The following is an 18,191-nucleotide window of genomic DNA, read 5'->3' on the forward strand; positions in this document are numbered from 1 at the left end:
TTCTTGTTCTTCGCTGTAGTCGATCTACTCTCGCTGATCGCCGATCATTCCGAGTCGTGACGAGCCGTTTGATATCACTTTGTCGTGGGACGCGTCGGGTTGGCGAGAAGCGACTGGCGGAGCTTGGACGACTATTCGGCGCACGGGCTAAGCTACGCAAGAGCAAGACAATATCGTTATTGGTCAATCATAAGACGCAAGGACGCTATATCTATATGGCCAATGACATTTCCGAAGCATGACTTTCAAGTTTCAGTGCTACGCTCACGCAATGAACCGAGCGCCGACGCGCGCAAAGCTCCAGAGTCCGTACATCGTGGACCGGTCCTCGGGTCCGTCATCACAATCGACTGGATATCACCATGCATTCGAGAGACGATGAATGTACTCATTAGCACCATCTGTATCGTCATGTTCAACTATCGCCCAGTACGCAAGTACTTTGGTCAAATATCATCGTCATGCTCTTCGTCACTGTACAGGCGCCTCGATCATATTTACCTCCGAAAAAAGTTCCGTGCGCGACCTCGAAACTTGTGAACTGGATGTCCACTCTGGACGTGGACGAAATGAACAATAGCATGAACAGGATCGATCTGATTTGCTCCAAGAGATGGGAGAATAATTGTAGATGTATATATAATACTGTCGGCTTGCCAAATTTATTCTATGGGGCCGCGTTCGTGACATCGATCGCCTCGCTTCGTCTCACGCTCCAGCCCGCCTTGCTTCCCGTCGCGCCCCTATGATTTCACTCCAATACCACGATTTCGTTTTTCCCGACCAACAACGCAGCTTTATGCTTCATACAGTCGAAAAATCGCGCTGATATCATAATCATGGAATATCTAGGGAAAAAGAACCAAAAAAATTGGTCTAGTTCTCCGGCTGGATTTCCTATCTTTTGACCTGTTTGTCGCAGCCAAGTTCTGTTTCCCTCAGATCGTTTAAATTCTTCTCTAATAGGCACTGGACCAGCTCTGATACTCAGGACGGCGATGGTGGACCGAGCAAAACGTTTCAGAGGTGCATTCGATGGTTGTTACGTAACTCCCGGTTGGAACTTGCTTCCGCTGCGCTTACGGGCTCATAGGCCAGCCGAGACGCGATGGCTCCCGACAGGTAGTTTCAGCAAACCCCTCTTCGAAATGTTCTTCTCGATATACCCGATGCCTAGGCGTGACAGCTTTGAGCGCTTGATCGAGCTTTCAGTCCGGAACTGTCTTAATCTATATGGCCTTCTCATGGCTTGACTACTGTTCTCGTCGATACAGCACAAATGTCGAGAATGAACCGAACGGCATGGGTGAACGACGAAGAGCAATCAGGGAATGAGCTCAAGGTATTAGCGCGGCAGAAGACGATTTGATGCAGGTTTGTAAGATGTGACGAGTCGTCGTCAGATGGAGTATGTGTTGCTACCGCGTCCATTGCTATCCGATGCCTGTGATGCAGAATCTGGGTCGAGATTTTCCATTTCCCAGACAGACTTCGAAATACTCAACGAGAAGTGGGACCACGCCAGTCCAGGAGGATCAAGCCGGCGGCGAGCGGTGAATTGAAGACTCCGGCTACACGAGTAGGTGATTCGCTATCTATTGACTAATCAAGCTGAATACGTGTGTCCACGTGCGTAGCAATTGTCATCTCGACCGAGTCATACAGCTCATAGTGATGCGGTGCCGAGACGATGATGACGTCGAAAAAACATTCCGGTTGATGAGACATTCTACAAATCAGTCGGTATTATTGACCTTCGTACAAACCACAGCAGTGTTTTCCCTAGCTAGACATCGTTCGGTGTGTTTTACCATACAGTCCCAACCGAATGAAGCATAAGAACACTCTTCACATTGATATGATGGCTCGAGGTAAGGATAGCCGATTGCATGGCTTGAAGAGCAGGGCTCAAATATCTGTTCAACGAGATAACCTGAACCCTCTATGGTCGGTCCGATAATCCCGCCTGGAACTCTCATGACTTTGGAGGATTCGAATCAGTACATGCTTGACAACGAGAGGAGAAGCTCAAAGACGTTGGACGGGGCGAAAGATCGGAAACTCACCAAGTGTTCCGTCGTTGTTGACTTCAACAATCTCGCAGCCACCCCACGGCAGAAGAGCTGACCGGCGCAGTTCATTCTTCGATTCGGAGGCCTTGGCCTTTGATGCTGCAGACTTCGCCGCAATTCCGACCAGCCGTTTCTTTTTCTTCTTGCTTGCCTTGGGCTCGGCTGAGCTGGACGTTGCGGAGGTAGCAGCCGTGGCGGAACTAGCGGGGGCGACTGGTAAAGCTTCGATCTTGAGACTTTCAAGGAGTTCTTCAATGGCAGATGGTTCCTCCGTGCTGTTGTCGTTGCAGAACACGATACTTCAGCCTCCCACTGGATGTTTGCGCTGAGAGATGACAGGCTTACCGGTCAATCAGGCTGCAGTTTGTCGGCCTTTGTAGACAGAACTTCAATAGGTCCCGCATACGCTTGGATTCGTCGCCAAGGCGCTCAAGTTCCGGTACATAAGACCGTTCAGGATGGTCGTAGACATCCTCGAAGAGGACGCGGAGGCTCTTTAGTGCTTCGAGCGCAGCTTCAGGTGTCTGTACGGTTGGAACGGCGGGAGAACGAGACGCCTGTCAGCGATATGCGACTACCAGGCTCGCCGATCGGTCTGAGCGTCGACGTACCTGTAAGAACGCTCTGTCCGCTTTTCTGATCTCCTCCCTGACTTGAAACCTCTTAAAAAACTCTGGACAGTACCTCTGCAGAACCATCACCCCAAACGACCAATAGTCCACTGCCGCATCCCATACAACAGGAGTCACAGATTTGAGCAAGGAATTCGCTTGCTTGCCTCCATTTACATGGCCCTGGATGTAAAGACTGACGACACTCAGGGGCATATATTGGGGGGTAGACATGACCTCTTTCACCGGTGAGCCGAATGGCTGGGCTCCTTCCAGGTCACTCAGGACGATATCGATCGAATCCATATGGCGTCGAGTGAGATCGATCGAATCCGTTTGGCGTCGAGCTACCAGAAAGTTTCCCGGCTTGACGTCGCCATGAGCGCGTCCGCCAGCTTGATGAAATCGATATAACGTTTCGAAGGCTTGAACATAGTGACGGGGTTCGGTCTGATAGATGAAGAGCCATTGGCGGCGAGTTGAGCTGAGGGGTATCCGTCGTACGATCGAATCTGTGAACTTACAGCCAGCGAACTGAACTCTTCATAGACAGGCATCAATAACCCAGTCAGGATTGCTATAAGCCAGGAAGTTCTTCCTGGCAGAAGCACCTCAAGCCATCCACATGCTTCATACTTGACCACTGTGTCTCCCAGTGATTGAGCATGGTTCCATTCAGAAGCTAGTGATCCCAGATCATGCTGCTGTGAATATTCTTTAGGTGTCCTGTATTGCACCTTCAGAGCTCTGATGTCGTTCGACTCTAGCGGCTCGACGTCGACTGAGGTATCATCGCAGGGATTGAGAAGGTCTTGCAATGTATGGGGACGATGGACACGTTTGGTCTCTGGTTTGAGTGCTACCTCGCTCTCTGTCGTAGTAGTCCTCTTCCTCTTTTCGACGGTAGCTTCGATGGTAGACTCGACGGTAGATTCGACGGTAGATTCGACGGTAGCTTCGACGGTAGCTTCGACGGCAGCTTCGACCGTACCTTTGAACTCAAACAGGATCGATTCAACTTCTGACCATTCCCGGACGACGCTGACACTCACCGCTTTCTGTATTCCCTCCGACGACATTCCCCACTTCCTTCGTATCGAGCCCTTCCCCTGATATCCGGCTGACATCGACCGGAGGATCATAGCAAACCGTAGGATCGTGGTAGCGAACCACCTTGTAGACACGGACCTGTCCACTGCCGAGTTCGCTCTGTACCTTCCAGTATCTTCCTGATTCCTCAGATGCCATAATGGTCGAATCGACATCGTGCAACAAACCGATGTCTCTGAAGTGAAATATCGTCCCAGGTGGGAACATAGGCTGTTTTACGGCGTCCCAGAGAATCTTGTCCATGTTGATAGATTGAGCTACGAGCTGTGGACTATGAGGTTTGATCGAGTCGCTTAATGACCAGTACTAAGTGCAAGAACAGAACGACGAACACTTTCGATACCGATATACCGATTGATCTTGGATCTCGATTCTGCTTCTTCGAAGGGCGACGCGTCAACGAGAAAGTGATATCAAACGGCTCGTCACTACTTGGAATGATCAGCGATCAGCGATCAGCGGTGGGTGGATCGGTTCTCGAACAAGACGCCAAAGGATCAGAGAAACAACCTTCCGCACTGAGAGGCGACAACTGGCAACCGGAAGGACAACAAGGCAGATTATCTGCAAGATATTTTGGGCGTTTGGTGGCCTTATCGGTACATTCCGCAGTCCGTATTTTAAGATCTCCGTACAATACTCGTATGACTACGAAGCTGCTCTGTAATGCGCTTGCTACACACCGGAGTCAACTTGCTCACACACCCGTCCATCGGATCGTGGTGCCGAGCTCGACGTCGAGTGTATCCACGACATCCCGCTTGCGACAAGACCGTGCGAGTATGACTGCGGAACGCCACCACGTAAGCCTGAGACGAGGTTCGCTAGTCGCGCGCGTCCCGACTCACGATCAAACGCGCCCGCCTCGGCGACCCAGCAATTCTGCCCATCATCGTAGTACGAGAACGCGAGTTTATCCATCTTGATCTCCACCTCTCGTGATTCTCCTGGCTCGAGATAGACCTTTCTGAACCCCTTGAGTGCCTTGTAGGGGCGCCTGAGCAAGCTCTCTCGGTCGTGCACGTAGAGCTGGACGACATCGGCTCCCGCTACTTGACCCGTATTCTTCACCGTCAGTCTGACGGAGGCGGCAACGTCTTCGGCGCGATCAGCGGCGTTGATGTTGGCCTTAGCGTTGGACCATTCTGAACAGAACGCGAGCGCGAGACGTCTAGGTAAGCAACGCATCTTTTCTGAAGCGATTCTCGCAGACTCACCAAACGACGTGTAAGATTGCCCTTCTCCAAATGCGAACATGGTGTCCCGTTTCGTAGCCTCGTATCCTCGGTATCCGACGAACAGCCCTGGCGAGATGTTCCTGCGTCAGCTTGCTATCTTGTCACTTTCGTCTGCATGCCGCTGACCCACCTTCGCCATAGTAGACCTTGCCATTCTCGGCCTGCCAATTCAAGAATCCCGTACAGTCCTCGATCTGATAGGGGAAAGACAACGGCATACGGCCGCTCGGGTTGACCTTGCCGAAGACGACGTCGGCGATGGCATTTCCCGTCTCGTTGCCCCCGAACCAGGATTGCAGCAGAGTCGTCGCCTCGCTGATCCAAGGCATGGCAAAGGCTGAACCCTGTTGACACGGCAGGGTGCAGCGGCAAAAAAAAACCCGAGAAATTCAGCGCGAGTGTTTATGATGAAACGAGCGAATCGAATACGCACGGTCTGGTTACATATAATCGTCTCTGGCTTGACAGCCAACAAACGCTCGACGAGTTCGTTGGTTCTTCCCGGCAACAAGAATTGCGTTCTGTCTGCTCCTTCTCCCTCCCATCCGAGATCGGACCCAGTAAAGCAGATCGCGGCATCACACGATCTGACCAGGTCGACGGCGTCTTGAAGTGCACGTTCCTCGTCTTGGATCTTCATGGTACCGCCGAGACGAAGCGCAGCTGTCATGAGACTGGGTTGTCCCCGCTTGATAGCCACCTCGGCCGTCTTGCCAGGATTCTTGAAGTTGGTAAACTCGATCTCGATGTGGTACTTTTCGCCCGCCGTGACGTTGCAGACGCCCTTTTCCTCGATCGTGCCCGCGCCGTAAAAGGTGCCACCGTACGTCTGCTGCTTTTCATATCCGTTGTCGATGACCAATTGACCATCGACAAAGAGTCTAGATGAACGCATGTCGTGGTCAGAATCGTTCAATGACGAGACAGAAGTGAGTCAGTGATTTCATCCCGTTTCCCAGCAGCAATCAGTACAGAGGCCAGCTCACCTCGCACGACCCACGAGAGACATTCCGAACTCGAAAACACCGGTCTCTTCAGCGACGATGTACCCGGAGAGTCGCATATAGAACAGGTCGTTCAAGCCTGAGTATAGAAAGGGAGGACGATCAGTTCGTACCACTGGAAGTGAATCCCAGATTGCTAACACACCTGTAGGCCTGGTATCGTTGATTCTGACCCGGGATGAGGGAAGGACCAGCGTGGCGAGCAGGTCCTGGTCATCCTTCTCAAACTCGGTGTTTGAAAACCTCGCCGTCCAGCCGGGCGCGTCGTTTTCTGCCGTCATCCAGCCGTCCAGCATGGGTAATTCACGGTGAGCTAATCGAACAGAGCAAAGGTCAGCCATGCTTTTCTCCAGTGTTTCGAGTCAGTTCGAAGTGACGTACCATAACAACCAGCAGCGTATTTCACCTGGACACCGGTACCCTTCAGAGCATCCTGGATGCCCTTCAACGGCGGAACGATATATGAAGCGGTTAAATAGGCCGAGCCTATGGACACAGAATCGGACATTGTCAACTCGAGTACGCTATCGAATTCCCAAATTTGATATTCACCTCCTCCGCTGACCGTACGCGTTTTAGCGTTAGGTCCAACGACTGCGATGGTCTTGATATTGCGGGGATCGAGAGGCAGGATACCAGCGGAATTCTTCAAGAGCACGATCGCATCGGCAGCGACTTTGCGGTTCAAGGCCCTATCCTCTGAAGTATCGCGGCCGGCTTCCGCGACCTTGGCGTTGGCGTTTTTCACAGTCTGCTTGTCGGCAACGATACTTCTTTGTATGGCCTTTGATCCTTATTTCAGCCAAACATCGTTCGCGACCGCTTGCCGAAGCGCAGCTACACACCTGTAATACTGCATGCGCTCTAGCGTCGATGACATCCTCCGAAAGCTTTCCGGAACCTATCAAGACCTTGACGAGCTCCTTTCGGAAGCGAGTTGGGCCAGGCCTGATTGAGGGGTCGTCTTCAGCGTTCCTTACAAACGGATGATACCGAAGAGCAAGCTTACATCTCTAGGTCCAGACCTGCTTTAAGCGCTTCCTCGCTGGAGTAGCAACCGAACCTGCGAGCGTAAAGGCTTCAGGCAAAGAACGCAAGCGGTTCGAACGGCAAGTTGTGTTTACTGACCAGTCCGACATGATCAGCCCATCGAATCCCCATTCTTCTCTCAAGAGGGTTTGTAGCAGTTTGGGATCTTCTGAGCCTGTTTCATGATAATTCGGACTGAGTTCAGTTTGCGATAGTCCAGCGCGGGATCTTTCAAACTCACAATGCAGACCCGCAGTGCGGGAGTACGATGTCATGTAGCTCCATGGTTTGGCCAGCTTCTGAGCGATCATAAAGGGTGTGAGGTAGATCTCTCGTTTGACTGAGATTCATAGCGAGAGGTTTCAATTTCACCTGACCGAGTAGCATCGCCAAAAAGCCGATGTGGACTGACCTCTCTCCGCTACCTCGATCGAAACGCTGAACCGCTCGTGTTCCATGTCATTGCATACTATAAATCCCGAGAGATGTGATATCAGCTTGGTTATGTCGCGAAATGACATTCTACGGAAGAAGAAACACTCACCGAAATGCTTGATGACAGCACCGACGCCAGACTCTTGTAGGCCGTTGATGTACGCTGCGGCGAGCAATCCGCTGAGGAAGGGGTCCTCAGAAAAGCTCTCGAAAGCCTTTGTAAAGAACGTACTTCAGAGACTTCGTGCCGGCTTCAACCTTCGATCTGACTGGGGACTCACCCGACCGTTGAGAGGGTTTCTCTGTATGTTGCAGGTAGGAGCCAAGAGCATACTACTGCACTTTGCTTTCGTGTCCCGTGCGAGCAGACCTCCGACTTGATGTATCAGATCAGTGTCGAACGTCGATCCGAGAGCAGTAGCGCAAGGAATGCAATTCGCAGGAGTTGGCATAAAGTGGCTCGAGCCACGAACTCCATTCTGAATCACATCAAGATCAGCAAGACGGTATCGACTGCCAGGTCATTTCATTGACTCACAGGGCCATCGGAACATCTGATTGACGGCACGCCGATGCGAGCAATCGGTACAGTATTCCACCAATCGGCTCCCTACAACAAGAAGTCAGGGAAGAACGATATGAGCTAGTGATCGCGGCAGCCGAAAAAGAACTCGACTCTTACAGCCAGAAGCGAAACTTTTTCGTCGAGGTTCAGCTGCTCGAGCACTGCCTTCAGGTCGGCTTGTGCGAAATTGTCGATAGTGTAAACCATGATGACGATTGCGAGTTGATACTGAACCAGCAGAGATGCCTCGGCCAGAACAGCTAGCTGTTGCGGTGATCCATCCCATCGACAGCTCTTATACGTTTACGGTTGAGCACGACTCGAATCTCGGCGTTGCGTATCACCGGGTGTGAGTTTTGATGATCGCCGACCATCCAAGGCGAGTCTGATCCTGCGAGTTCGGATAGCTGATCTGGTGATCTGGTGATGATATGGTAGGTCTTCGTGATGCAACCCTGACGCGAACGCCGAACTCCGCTCGATCCGCCGCGGACGGCAACGCTTCGGAAGCAAAAAAAAGAACGACTTTCTCGTTCTTTTTTGGCACGTTTCTTGCATCCGGCGAAGTTGCTATCCGCGGATCGAGCTGGACGAGCGTAAATCGACTCAGACCGCAGAAAGTAGGCCTTCCACCTGTTTCGGTAGCATCGCCGTACTTTCGAGTGGACTGAAGCTTTAGTGACTCCGCTCTGGCTGACCGAGGCCATCTTCTCGTCGTGACAGCAAAATTGGCGGAATACTCTCAGGACTTCGCTGGAAGTTTCCGATCGAGTCTGCTTTTGCCGGTTCCTCTCCCAGCCGGGTCATCCGACTAGCTCTTCGGTGGTAGCTGCTAGAGTCCGGAAGTTCGTTGTCGCTTCTTATTTCCCTTGGAAGACATTGAATATCGTGCCTCCTCCTCTTCGAACGCTGCTTCCAAGATCTGTCTTCGCTTCAGAGAATCCTCCAGGACATTCTGGCGGGATTGCAAGATAGCTGGTGTGCAGAATATTCAGAGATAGTCAGTATCGAGACCTCATGACGGTCATGGCTGCAGGAGCGAGTCGGATGCACTCACCGGTACGCTCGTTATGCTGTTGACCTGGAGGCGCCGAGCCGGTTCTACTATGAGTACCACCATCATTGCTGTCGAAAGTAGCTCTCAAGCGGGCGGCAATCCTGCTATTGAGTCTGATATGATAACGGACAGCCAGTCAGCATTCGCTTCGCGACGATCGGTCAACATCAGTCAAGACTTGCTCTCGTTCTGCCGATGTCTCCTCGTCCACCATCAAGGCCGCTAGCACGTCTGTCCACTCCCATGTTTCCGTTAATGCAGCTTGTTCAGTTGTTCCTGCCTTCTGAGCTTCCGAGCTTGGTGCATTAGGAGTCGAGTCTTTGACGAGATCCGGCCGAGTAGCCAACATGTTGAATAGCAGGCGATTCGTCCATTCGACAACGTCTCTTGTCAGATTGGGTGGTAATACCGGTTCGAGGTCGTTGTCGTATGTCGTAGGTGTATGGATCGCGGCTTTCCTGGCCTTTCGATCGAGCGGATTGGAGGTCTCGGCTGATGACTCTGTTGTTCGCCAGATCATAGCGTGCTCTGTCCTTTTGTCAAGAGGGATGGGTGGGTACCTCGCTGGCATGTCAGACGGGGATGCGCTTTGACAAGTAGTCTGCCCGGAGGGTAAGACCAGCTTGTCTTGACGGATGATCTGGTGTGCCAGAGCGATGATTTCGTGCTCAAAGTCCGGTTCACTAGCTCCATCCCGTTCATAATCCCTTTTCGGAGACGATGTTTTGATAGCTGATTCTGGATCCTCTTGAATGGACCCGAGCCTGACGTTGGCATCGTCGAGTTCTTCCGGGAAGATGCTCTTCGTCAACTGCTCGAAGTCTAAGACTTGCTGCTCATCTGGCGGGGGGTTGCGGCCAACTCCTTCCGTCATTATCTTTTCCCTTGTTGAAAAGCAAGACAACCGGAGTGCCGAGCTATAGCCGGCCTTAGTAGAGTGTATTGTATGTCCAAGACCAGATTCGAGAGGGAAGTGCACGCTGATGAAGATATAATAGATGGAAAGCGTCCCAAATTATTCTTTAGGACGTTTTGGGAATCCTGTTGCCGCGATGCAAATGTTCAGGATGGACGACAGTGTACGTGCGAATCCTCGGAAATTGTGTGCAAGCGGAAGGTCTAGAATCTATGATGCTAAGAAGTGATTGAACCGGGGTATCATTGAAAGGTCACAAGGGTTTATCGTTGAGTTCAAAGGCAGGGCTGCTATATCCTGAACATGATCGTGATATCGTCAAGGGATCTGAATCCATATTGTCGAGCGGAGACTTCCAGAGAACCGCACGCGGGGCTAAATCCGGAAGCAAATGAACCGCAGGTGCTGTTCCATTTCGATGTCTTGCAGTTTGCGATATGATTTTTATGGCATATAAGGTATGTGACGTGTAGGGTGTGGGTAGAAAGGACAAGCGCACTTAATTCTTAACCTCCCAATGCTGTGGGATCGTCAAGCAAAGGTCATATCCGCCGTCGCGGGTGAATATTCTTGGCGAGAATTGAGGACTGGTCGCTGACCTTCAAGATCGAAGTCGATCAATTTGTCTACTAATGATATTCAGAGAAACTGCTGATTATTACAGCTACAAGTAAGCTCAATCCTCGACAAAGTCGACAAACCAGCCAGAAAGTGACGATTGACAACGTCCGAGAAGGCGAACACGCTCAAGTGGCAAGTGGACGTCGCCGGGACCAATTTCGGAACCGGTCACGCGAGATGGCTTGGTAGCATTCAAAGAGCGGACTGTGAAGATCTCAACGATCGATCGATGCAGTGCTGGTGAACCATCGGATGAGGGGTTTGAGAACTCTCCTCCAGCTGTATGTGGTCCCTTGGTTCGTATCTGAGGCTTACTAGATTGAATCCAGAGAGTTCCATCGCTGCTCGAACAAGTACGCGCTGTAAGTCTGTTCGGACCTTTTGAAATATGTGGACGTACGACAGAGTCTCGGTCTTGGTGATTGGATGCTGTTGAGTCCTGTTTGGTGAGACCTGCCGAAGGTGGCTTGCCAGATTCGGGATGATTCACAAGTGAACCGGTCTCAGTATGCAGTAAGTCATAGGACTCGAAACTTCGACAGTGTAAATGGCTGTTGGTGAGGTCTAGCCAGATTTGACTGTCGCGTTGGCGCTTCGAGTAGAGGTACGTAGGTCGGTAACCAATCTCACCAGCTCTTGCTTCAGACTACTAGACTACAGCGCAACCGATCCGGTCATCTCGAGATGCGGTCCGTTCCGGACGGCGCTGTTTCACATCCACATGGCAGATTCCGACTCGCCAAACCCAGATTGTTGAAACGTGTCAACATCGTGGACATAGCGTGGCATCCGGAACCAAAGAAGAAACTCCAAGATCCTTCGGATTCCCTTCCCTCGTTCCTGTTCCCACGCCATCTATCTCGTCGACAGATCTCGGACATCCCGGGAAGGCGGACAACGTGGCAACGTGGGATGTTTCGATGCAACCCCGGGTAGTTTCGTGCTGCGAGGACAAAACAAGGTTCGCGATCCCGTCTGGTCGTCGGGACCGAAGTGTCGACGCTGCCGATGCCTGCTTTGGGGATGGACAAGGTCGGGTGCGGGTGAAATGCGCCAAGGAAGAAAGGCCAGGAGAACGCGTGTAGCGGAGGTGAATCTTAATCTCGTCGATCCACCTCCGCGCATACTTGTACGCAGCAACTATCCTCTCGAGACATGCAAGACATGGTCGGCCAAGGCAGGTCGAGTTTCATCCCGAGAACCCGAGAACGTACCACAACAAGGATACAGTCATTCCTCCCACTTCTCTCCCGCTCAAGGCAGGGTGCCTCTTTTGCCTCTCTCGCCACTTGCTCCCGCGAACCTTCTGGCGAGAGACCGTCACCGCCGACGACGACGAGGCTGAGCGCGTGAATCAGCAAGGGGCGAGGTGTGCGAGCGTATTTCGTCTTGAGCAGCATCGGCCTGCGACTTTGTTGCTTCTGCCCGAGCTCTGAGACTCTCGGAGATGACAGCTGAGGCTGGTACAAGCTGCAAGCTGCAAGAGGATCCTTGAACGTCGAGCGAGCAGCGCGCAAAAAGTGATCGCAAACACATCCGCGTTCCGATCAACTTGCAGGAACGCGAAGGGGATCAAACTTGGATAGGATACCTCGCTGAAGCGCCTGCGCAGCTGAACATTCCTGGTTCAGTTTGATCCCATCTGGGCCTCTGGCCATCTGGCTTTTTCAGAGGTGTGAAAGCTACGGACTCTGTGGTACTGTAGTCGTACTTGCGTGTGCGCATGTTGTTGCACTGGCAGTGGAACGAGGTGCTTTTTGGACAAGCTACGGAAGGATATCCAAAAAGGCGCTGTCAGCCACATCCGTTCCGTTCGTTCACCATCGCGAACGAGAAGACCCGAGGGCGTACGAGGTTCGAAACTCTGCGGTCGGGAGCTGGATTCTCGCCCTCGTGGTCATCGTGTGCTCTTCGATCCATGTTTTTTTATCGTTCTGGAGTCGGTTGCGTTGCGGGGTACAAGGGAGCAAGACGAGAGGGAGAGAGATACATGGTCCCGCGGGTTACGATTCGTTTCCACGATTAGAACTGGGTCGGTCGGGCTGGATGGCATATGTGATGAATGTACATGGACTTTCTATCCTAACCAGGTGTATCTGAATGTACACTGCGTTCTTGTTACCGTCGAGCCGTACACAAGGATAGTCGAGGGTCAAGTCCTCCCCCTCCCCCCCTCTACACGCTAAACGAGCGAAAGGTCGGCTCTCGCTTCCGGGAGCTCAATAGCAGCAGCAGCCAGGGAGGAAGAGAGAGAGAGAGTACAGGAGAGTGCCTCCGTCCAAACCTCTTTTCACCTCGATCCCTTCACTTGCTCTCTATCAATGGACATCAACATCAATACCAACCATCTCAACCATACCTGCTCGTTCTGACAATCCGTCATAGTGTCTGTCAAGGTGCCAACCTTTCCGCGTCTTGGGGTATCGTGCCATGGTCCCGGATCGGATCGGTTCGACCTCGAACACCGTCGACCACAACAACAATCCGGATCACAAGACCGTTCGACAACGTGGCGTCGACCTCGAGTCCTCTGATATGAACGAGGATTCAGTAATAGCAGAGGTTAGAGGAGCTTTATCTGAGCCTGTCGAGCTGGACATGGATCGCACAAACGGGGTCTCGGCGATACGCTCTGTTACGGAGAATTCAACCAGGACGGGTAGTGACCAGCTAGGACCCAACGTGTCAAGTTCAGCAAACGACACAATAATGGGCAAGAGAGATCTATCAAATCTGGCCAGTCGTGGGTTAGATCAGGAAATAGATATACTTGAAAGCCTCGGGTCATCGACCAGTGTAGCTCAAGTTTCACCGAGCTCAAGAAGGGTGAACGCGGGTGGAATGCAGTAAGTCGAGATCTGATGTCTCTTCACTCGCCTGGATCTAGCATCATCAAGTTACATACAGTGCTGACGTGCGGATTAAACGAATCACCAACCACGTCTGCGTCACTCTAGCTCTGACGATCCTCTGGCGCCTCCTATCGACCTGGCGGACACCCCACCACCTGCTCAGCCATCTTTCGACATCGACCCTCGATATTCGATGCGGGCCGAGACTCCTACTAGACCATCTACGAGTGATAGGATGAGGTTGCCTACACAACCGGTAGTGATTTCTGGGTTCAGTCCTCGACAGATGACCGATCTGTGAGTTTGGGCTGGGGGTACGAAGCGAGGCTGGCCGGGTCGCTGATCACCTTGCCATTACTTTGCATCTTTTCCCTCACAAATAGCGACGATCGGGACATATTACCGAGCCCTAGACAATTACCGAGAAGGTCTTCCCTCGCCCAATCACTTCGTCTACATTCTCTTCCCGTACCGCCTTTCCCAGACTCGCTAAGAGCAAACGGACATTACGATCCATGCGATCCGGCCATGGTGACCCCACCTATCGTGGACGATTCGGACCATTCACACCTCTATAATAATCGACCTCAGGTCAACTCGGCGCCTCCTTCTCCGGCTGCCAGCACGGTACTCCACCCCTCTGCTTATATACATACCCATCACCCTAGAAGAGGCAGCTTGACCCCGCTGAACCTGAACACCATCTCGCCCGTACCTCCTCCACCAACGGTGCAGGCTTCCGTCAGGAGGGCGTCTCATGCGGCCAGTGCTGATGGTTGGACCTTGCCGGGAGGCTTGGGTGTCAGGAGAAAGAGCTTGTCTCCGACGATGCCCACGTTGGCGACCGTGAGCCCGAGCAAGATCGCAGCGAGCGGTTCGCTAAGCGGGAGCGGGAGGAAGACGGCCACCTGGTCGACGGCGTCTTCAGGACCTGGAGGACGGCTAGTCTCACCTGAACGACGTCGAGGTAGTCTGAGACCGTTGACAGCAGGAGACGGGAGCGTCCGAACCTTCAAGCCGCCGGCTTCCGGGCTGGGCGCCAGGAGAGCCAGTCAACCGACGACGAACGAGCTGGCGCAGTACAACTCGACCGAGATTAGTACCATGGGAGCGGGTCTGGTCGTGCCACTCCACGCCGATGATTATCCTCTGACATATACGACCGGGCAAGCACTGGTGCCCGGAGGACTTGGTGCAGGGATCCGACAAGACTTCAAGTTCGGCGCTCCCAGCTCTTCTCCTATCGCCAGCGGGAGCCGACCGAGGTCCCGCAGTCGATCTAGCTCAAACGAATCCAAATCTAGTCCGTCGAACAGGACCACTGGTAGTACTAGGTTCAGCGATGGCGATTCGATCGAGGCCGAGCGACAAAGGATTGCGTTTCTCAATTCGAACTTTGCGCGAGATCCGCGGGGAAGTGGGGTCTCGATCGGCAATAGCCAACAGGGGCCGACACTAGGCCGGTCACCCGTTGGCATTAGAAGAGCGTCGGCCATGAAGACATCGGCTGAATCCGCTACCGTCTTGATGGGGAACGAGGGGTTCAGGCGGGGAAGCCTCGGATTGCCCGGGTATGAAGATATGTCGCCGCCAAATCCTTCACAATCGAGTCCATCGAAATCACCGAGACTCTATATGAGCAAGGTGGCGAACATGTATCCGGACGGTCGTCGAGGTAGTAATCCGATCGATATACCGAAGAAGAAAAAGACGGACCGGGACGTAGAGGACGAAGATGATCGGAATGACAGTTTGGGCGAGCTATCCAAATCGACAGAGGTGAGGAAGCTTCCATATCGTCCCTTCTCGCAGAAGAGAGCTTATGTCGTTGTCATGTTTGCAGCTCGCACAAACTCCCCCAAATACGTCTGGGGTGGTGGGGAATGCGCAGCCTCGCAAAACGTCCCCCTTGGCTCGACCTCTGCCACCATTACTGCCACTCTCGGATCCTGGACCTAGACTGCTACCATCGACTCTTGCTCTCCATCGAGCGAACCATCTGCTGCAATCGAAGAACTTGGCTAGCGAGCCGATGCCACATCCGTTACCTGCTTCTCTGCATCCACCTCCACCGGTCGACGTCTCGGACTTTGATATCGACTTTATCCTCGCTGGCGCAGCTGCACCGACAACACCAGCGATTCCACTTCACGGCGCCGAAGCAGCGGACTCGCAGAATCTTCAAGCCAAATCAACACTGAAACTGGGGCCTGGAGGTGATGATGAGGACACATTTGCCAAGTTTGTCGGGGCCTTCGACGAGGAGTATGATGATAGGCGAGATGAGTGGACGTTCAAGGTCTGTTCTCCGGCCTCGCGAGCCACCAAACCGTCGACCGATCCTGCTCCTGCCGCCGACGGCAGTGTCGAGTGGGAAGCTCAGCGAGCTGGGCGGTACGTCATTTCGGCGGGTGGCGATGTCACCTCGAAACATACAGGACGAACTTGGCGAGTGGTTCGTGGTGTGGGACGAGAATTCGAAATTGAAAACCTGCCGATCGTGCCCGAGGAAGGTCCTGCGCCCGCTTTTGGACATCTACCGGGAAGTCCCATCGTCTTTGTTCTCGCTCCGAAGACGATTCATAACGAGCTCGGAGGGGTCAAGATGGCTCGGAAGCGACCGAACGCGCCCACAATACAAACCATGAGCTCGGGTTCTGAAGACGCTCATGGTCCTACCGTTCCAAAGCAGCAGGCTACCCTAGCGGCTCTGAGCGATCGCTACGGATCGGACGAGAGCGCTCGATCGTCACCGATGCCCAACCGCGGACGCAATGAACGAGCACCGGCGTTCCTATCATCACGGAGAAGTTCCAAGAGTCAGGAACCGACTCCGGCCTCCGCGTTGAGCCAGATGACACACAACATGCTGTCCGGCAACCACGGCGATAGTTCGAAGCGGGAGAAGAAGGACAAGGTGTCGATTGGAGACAAGATCAAGAGAACGTGGAAGTCCGGCTTCAGTGTAGGCTCCCCGTCGTTCATGGACGATCTGAGGGAGCGCAAAGAGGAAAAGAAACAGCGCCAGCGGGAAAAACAGCAGAGTCATTCCTGGAGCGGATCGTCTAGCCAAAGCAGCGCCTGGACTTCAGTTGGCCAGAGTAGCGGCTCTTCGGGACAGATATCATCGCACTCACGCGATCATGCGGTTGGGGTCAGTACCGAACCGAGATATCAGCCGCCTTGGATGACAAGCGGTGGCAGAGGTCCTGCCGACCGTGGCATTCGGTCAAGCGAGTTAAGGGCCGAAGGTTCGGCAACTCCCCCGGTCACTTCCCAGGAAGACGCCCCGGCAGCCATGTCTTTCAAAGAGGGTAAAGCTTGGGAAGCGGTACCGGAAGACGCCATGGCCATGGTCATCCCCTTGTGCAAACCCACCACTGATGCAGCCGGAGTCGAGACGCACCCTTGTGCCAGCGCATTGCGTACCAACTCGTTCTTCGACAACGCTCCTCCTGAGTCCTTGCTGATATATTTCGTGCCATTCACGTCGAGCCAAGGCGGAGGAGACCGACCGTCGGAAGCTGCACGGAGGGCCTCCATGGGTCAGCGGCTTCGACGGGCTCGTTCGAGAGAACAGATGAACGGTGGACGTCCCGGTGCAACAGACTTTGCTACCGAGGTGACCCCCGTCCAGCTCGTCCCGCTGCCATTCCGCTCGTTCCGTATTGTGGCGCGGGTTGTGGGCCCGGACGATTTGCGATCCGAACCCATGCTGGCGGAATGGCCGACTGGCGAGGCAGGCAACGCTTCCGAGTCGGCGCTTCTAGAGGACGAAGCTATTGCAGCCGATTCGTCTGGGACTCGATTTCCTACGGTCATTGCCGTCTGTCATTCGCGCGGCCAAGGTGTCGAATTCGTCTTGGAAGGACTGGATCGTCTGGGTTTATGCGAAGGACGCTCGGCATGGGGACCGACCGGCTACGAAGAGTGGAGAGGTAGTGGACTCAGTAGGACGGGCAGGGAGATTCTCGACGTGCTGTGGACGGCATGCGTGGCTATATTGGGTCTGACAACGAAACCGACATGACATTCTTTTGTAAAATAGTTTCGAAATCGCTTGCGACATGACATAGACCGAGCGACAAGACGTAAACCAGGCACACAGGCCAGGGTTTATACGTATGGTTTATAACGATTCTCTACCTTTCTGATGATCTTGCCTCGACTGAGAGATCCAGGGTATTGAACGCGCTTGATGCTGTACAGCAAGACCGGGATCCCCGTCAGCCAGAAAAAGACGGAAATCAGCAATAGCTGCCAATCGCCCATATCCTGAACTGGCGCGTTCACGGTCGCAGGCGTCGATCCGCTCCTGCTGTTGTTCTCGGAGAGATAATTCCACGTCAGTCCGACGTCTGGCCCCATACTCCAGGCGATGGCGTCCGGGTCGTTGAGCAGATAGGCGCACGAGGTGAGTTGTCTCGCGCCCAGGAGCAGATACACGCTCATCGGTGCTACCGTTACCAGTACCCTCAGCATGGACCACAAACCGAACTTGTCGAGCCAGTTTTTGCGAGTACGGGGCCCGTCGGGGTCGGGAATAGTTTCCCAGATATAATGTGCCAATGACACGAGAACCAACCAGCTAATGGCGTGCCACACGTTGATGAGAATCAACATCTGAGTGTCCTCGTCGAAGCTCTCGAAAGTGGAAGAGGAAAAGGTCGAGGTTTCGGGG

At 53.3% G+C, this 18,191-nt stretch overlaps 5 protein-coding genes across 5 annotated transcripts; 1 reads left to right on the forward strand and 4 right to left on the reverse strand.

Moving 5' to 3' along the window:
* Positions 1 to 1,765: 1,765 nt before the first annotated feature.
* Positions 1,766 to 4,036, reverse strand: HD553DRAFT_351437 (uncharacterized protein; the record flags this gene model as incomplete). Its single annotated transcript, XM_046183614.1, has 6 exons — positions 1,766 to 1,981; positions 2,067 to 2,347; positions 2,418 to 2,596; positions 2,684 to 3,133; positions 3,208 to 3,674; positions 3,736 to 4,036. Coding segments are annotated over 6 exons (1,893 nt in total), but the record flags the coding sequence as incomplete, so codon positions are not given.
* Positions 4,037 to 4,475: 439 nt separating this feature from the next.
* Positions 4,476 to 8,383, reverse strand: HD553DRAFT_77493 (glycoside hydrolase family 3 protein). Its single transcript, XM_046184483.1, has 18 exons — positions 8,182 to 8,383; positions 8,038 to 8,109; positions 7,781 to 7,978; positions 7,609 to 7,714; positions 7,477 to 7,533; positions 7,306 to 7,404; positions 7,164 to 7,239; positions 7,045 to 7,098; positions 6,881 to 6,983; positions 6,588 to 6,819; positions 6,417 to 6,521; positions 6,181 to 6,348; positions 6,018 to 6,114; positions 5,465 to 5,912; positions 5,162 to 5,375; positions 5,011 to 5,097; positions 4,642 to 4,938; positions 4,476 to 4,579 (listed from the first exon to the last, which is right to left on the reverse strand). The coding sequence occupies exons 1-18, from the start codon at positions 8,269 to 8,271 to the stop codon at positions 4,491 to 4,493; spliced, it is 2,592 nt and encodes an 863-aa protein (XP_046035010.1). The 5' UTR covers positions 8,272 to 8,383; the 3' UTR covers positions 4,476 to 4,490.
* Positions 8,384 to 8,759: 376 nt separating this feature from the next.
* HD553DRAFT_77496 (uncharacterized protein) lies at positions 8,760 to 10,297 on the reverse strand. Its single transcript, XM_046184484.1, has 3 exons — positions 9,304 to 10,297; positions 9,122 to 9,234; positions 8,760 to 9,039 (listed from the first exon to the last, which is right to left on the reverse strand). Exons 1-3 carry the CDS (start codon positions 9,993 to 9,995, stop codon positions 8,897 to 8,899), a joined length of 948 nt encoding a protein of 315 aa, XP_046035011.1. The 5' UTR covers positions 9,996 to 10,297; the 3' UTR covers positions 8,760 to 8,896.
* Positions 10,298 to 10,713: 416 nt separating this feature from the next.
* HD553DRAFT_325355 (uncharacterized protein) lies at positions 10,714 to 12,383 on the reverse strand (the record flags this gene model as incomplete). Its single annotated transcript, XM_046181601.1, has 3 exons — positions 10,714 to 11,304; positions 11,873 to 12,128; positions 12,250 to 12,383. 3 exons carry the CDS (start codon positions 12,381 to 12,383, stop codon positions 10,714 to 10,716), a joined length of 981 nt encoding a protein of 326 aa, XP_046035012.1.
* A 370-nt stretch (positions 12,384 to 12,753) lies between these two features.
* Positions 12,754 to 17,664, forward strand: HD553DRAFT_315196 (uncharacterized protein). The gene is made up of 4 exons (XM_046180456.1): positions 12,754 to 13,504; positions 13,616 to 13,807; positions 13,894 to 15,289; positions 15,354 to 17,664. The coding sequence occupies exons 1-4, from the start codon at positions 13,089 to 13,091 to the stop codon at positions 17,538 to 17,540; spliced, it is 4,191 nt and encodes a 1,396-aa protein (XP_046035013.1). The 5' UTR covers positions 12,754 to 13,088; the 3' UTR covers positions 17,541 to 17,664.
* The last annotated feature ends 527 nt before the right edge of the window (positions 17,665 to 18,191 follow it).

This window comes from Filobasidium floriforme (assembly GCF_021052385.1).
Source record: "Filobasidium floriforme strain CBS 6241 chromosome Unknown HD553scaffold_17, whole genome shotgun sequence".
NCBI classification, from domain to species: Eukaryota; Fungi; Basidiomycota; class Tremellomycetes; order Filobasidiales; family Filobasidiaceae; genus Filobasidium; species Filobasidium floriforme.

What these genes read in the sequence shown, in the direction of transcription:
- HD553DRAFT_315196 (XM_046180456.1), top strand. Translation starts at nt 13,089, where the DNA reads ATGGTCCCGGATCGGATCGGTTCGACCTCGAACACCGTCGACCACAAC. An exon ending in GTGAACGCGGGTGGAATGCA is followed by an intron (nt 13,505 to 13,615) that starts GTAAGTCGAGAT and finishes GCGTCACTCTAG; the next exon opens with CTCTGACGATCCTCTGGCGC. An exon ending in AGCTATCCAAATCGACAGAG is followed by an intron (nt 15,290 to 15,353) that starts GTGAGGAAGCTT and finishes TCATGTTTGCAG; the next exon opens with CTCGCACAAACTCCCCCAAA.
- HD553DRAFT_77496 (XM_046184484.1), bottom strand. Translation starts at nt 9,995, where the DNA reads ATGACGGAAGGAGTTGGCCGCAACCCCCCGCCAGATGAGCAGCAAGTC. An exon ending in GAGACATCGGCAGAACGAGA is followed by an intron (nt 9,235 to 9,303) that starts GCAAGTCTTGAC and finishes TTATCATATCAG; the next exon opens with ACTCAATAGCAGGATTGCCG. An exon ending in ACAGCATAACGAGCGTACCG is followed by an intron (nt 9,040 to 9,121) that starts GTGAGTGCATCC and finishes TCTGCACACCAG; the next exon opens with CTATCTTGCAATCCCGCCAG.
- HD553DRAFT_77493 (XM_046184483.1), bottom strand. Translation starts at nt 8,271, where the DNA reads ATGGTTTACACTATCGACAATTTCGCACAAGCCGACCTGAAGGCAGTG. An exon ending in GATCGAGGTAGCGGAGAGAG is followed by an intron (nt 7,405 to 7,476) that starts GTCAGTCCACAT and finishes TATGAATCTCAG; the next exon opens with TCAAACGAGAGATCTACCTC. An exon ending in TCTCTCGTGGGTCGTGCGAG is followed by an intron (nt 5,913 to 6,017) that starts GTGAGCTGGCCT and finishes GCGTTCATCTAG; the next exon opens with ACTCTTTGTCGATGGTCAAT.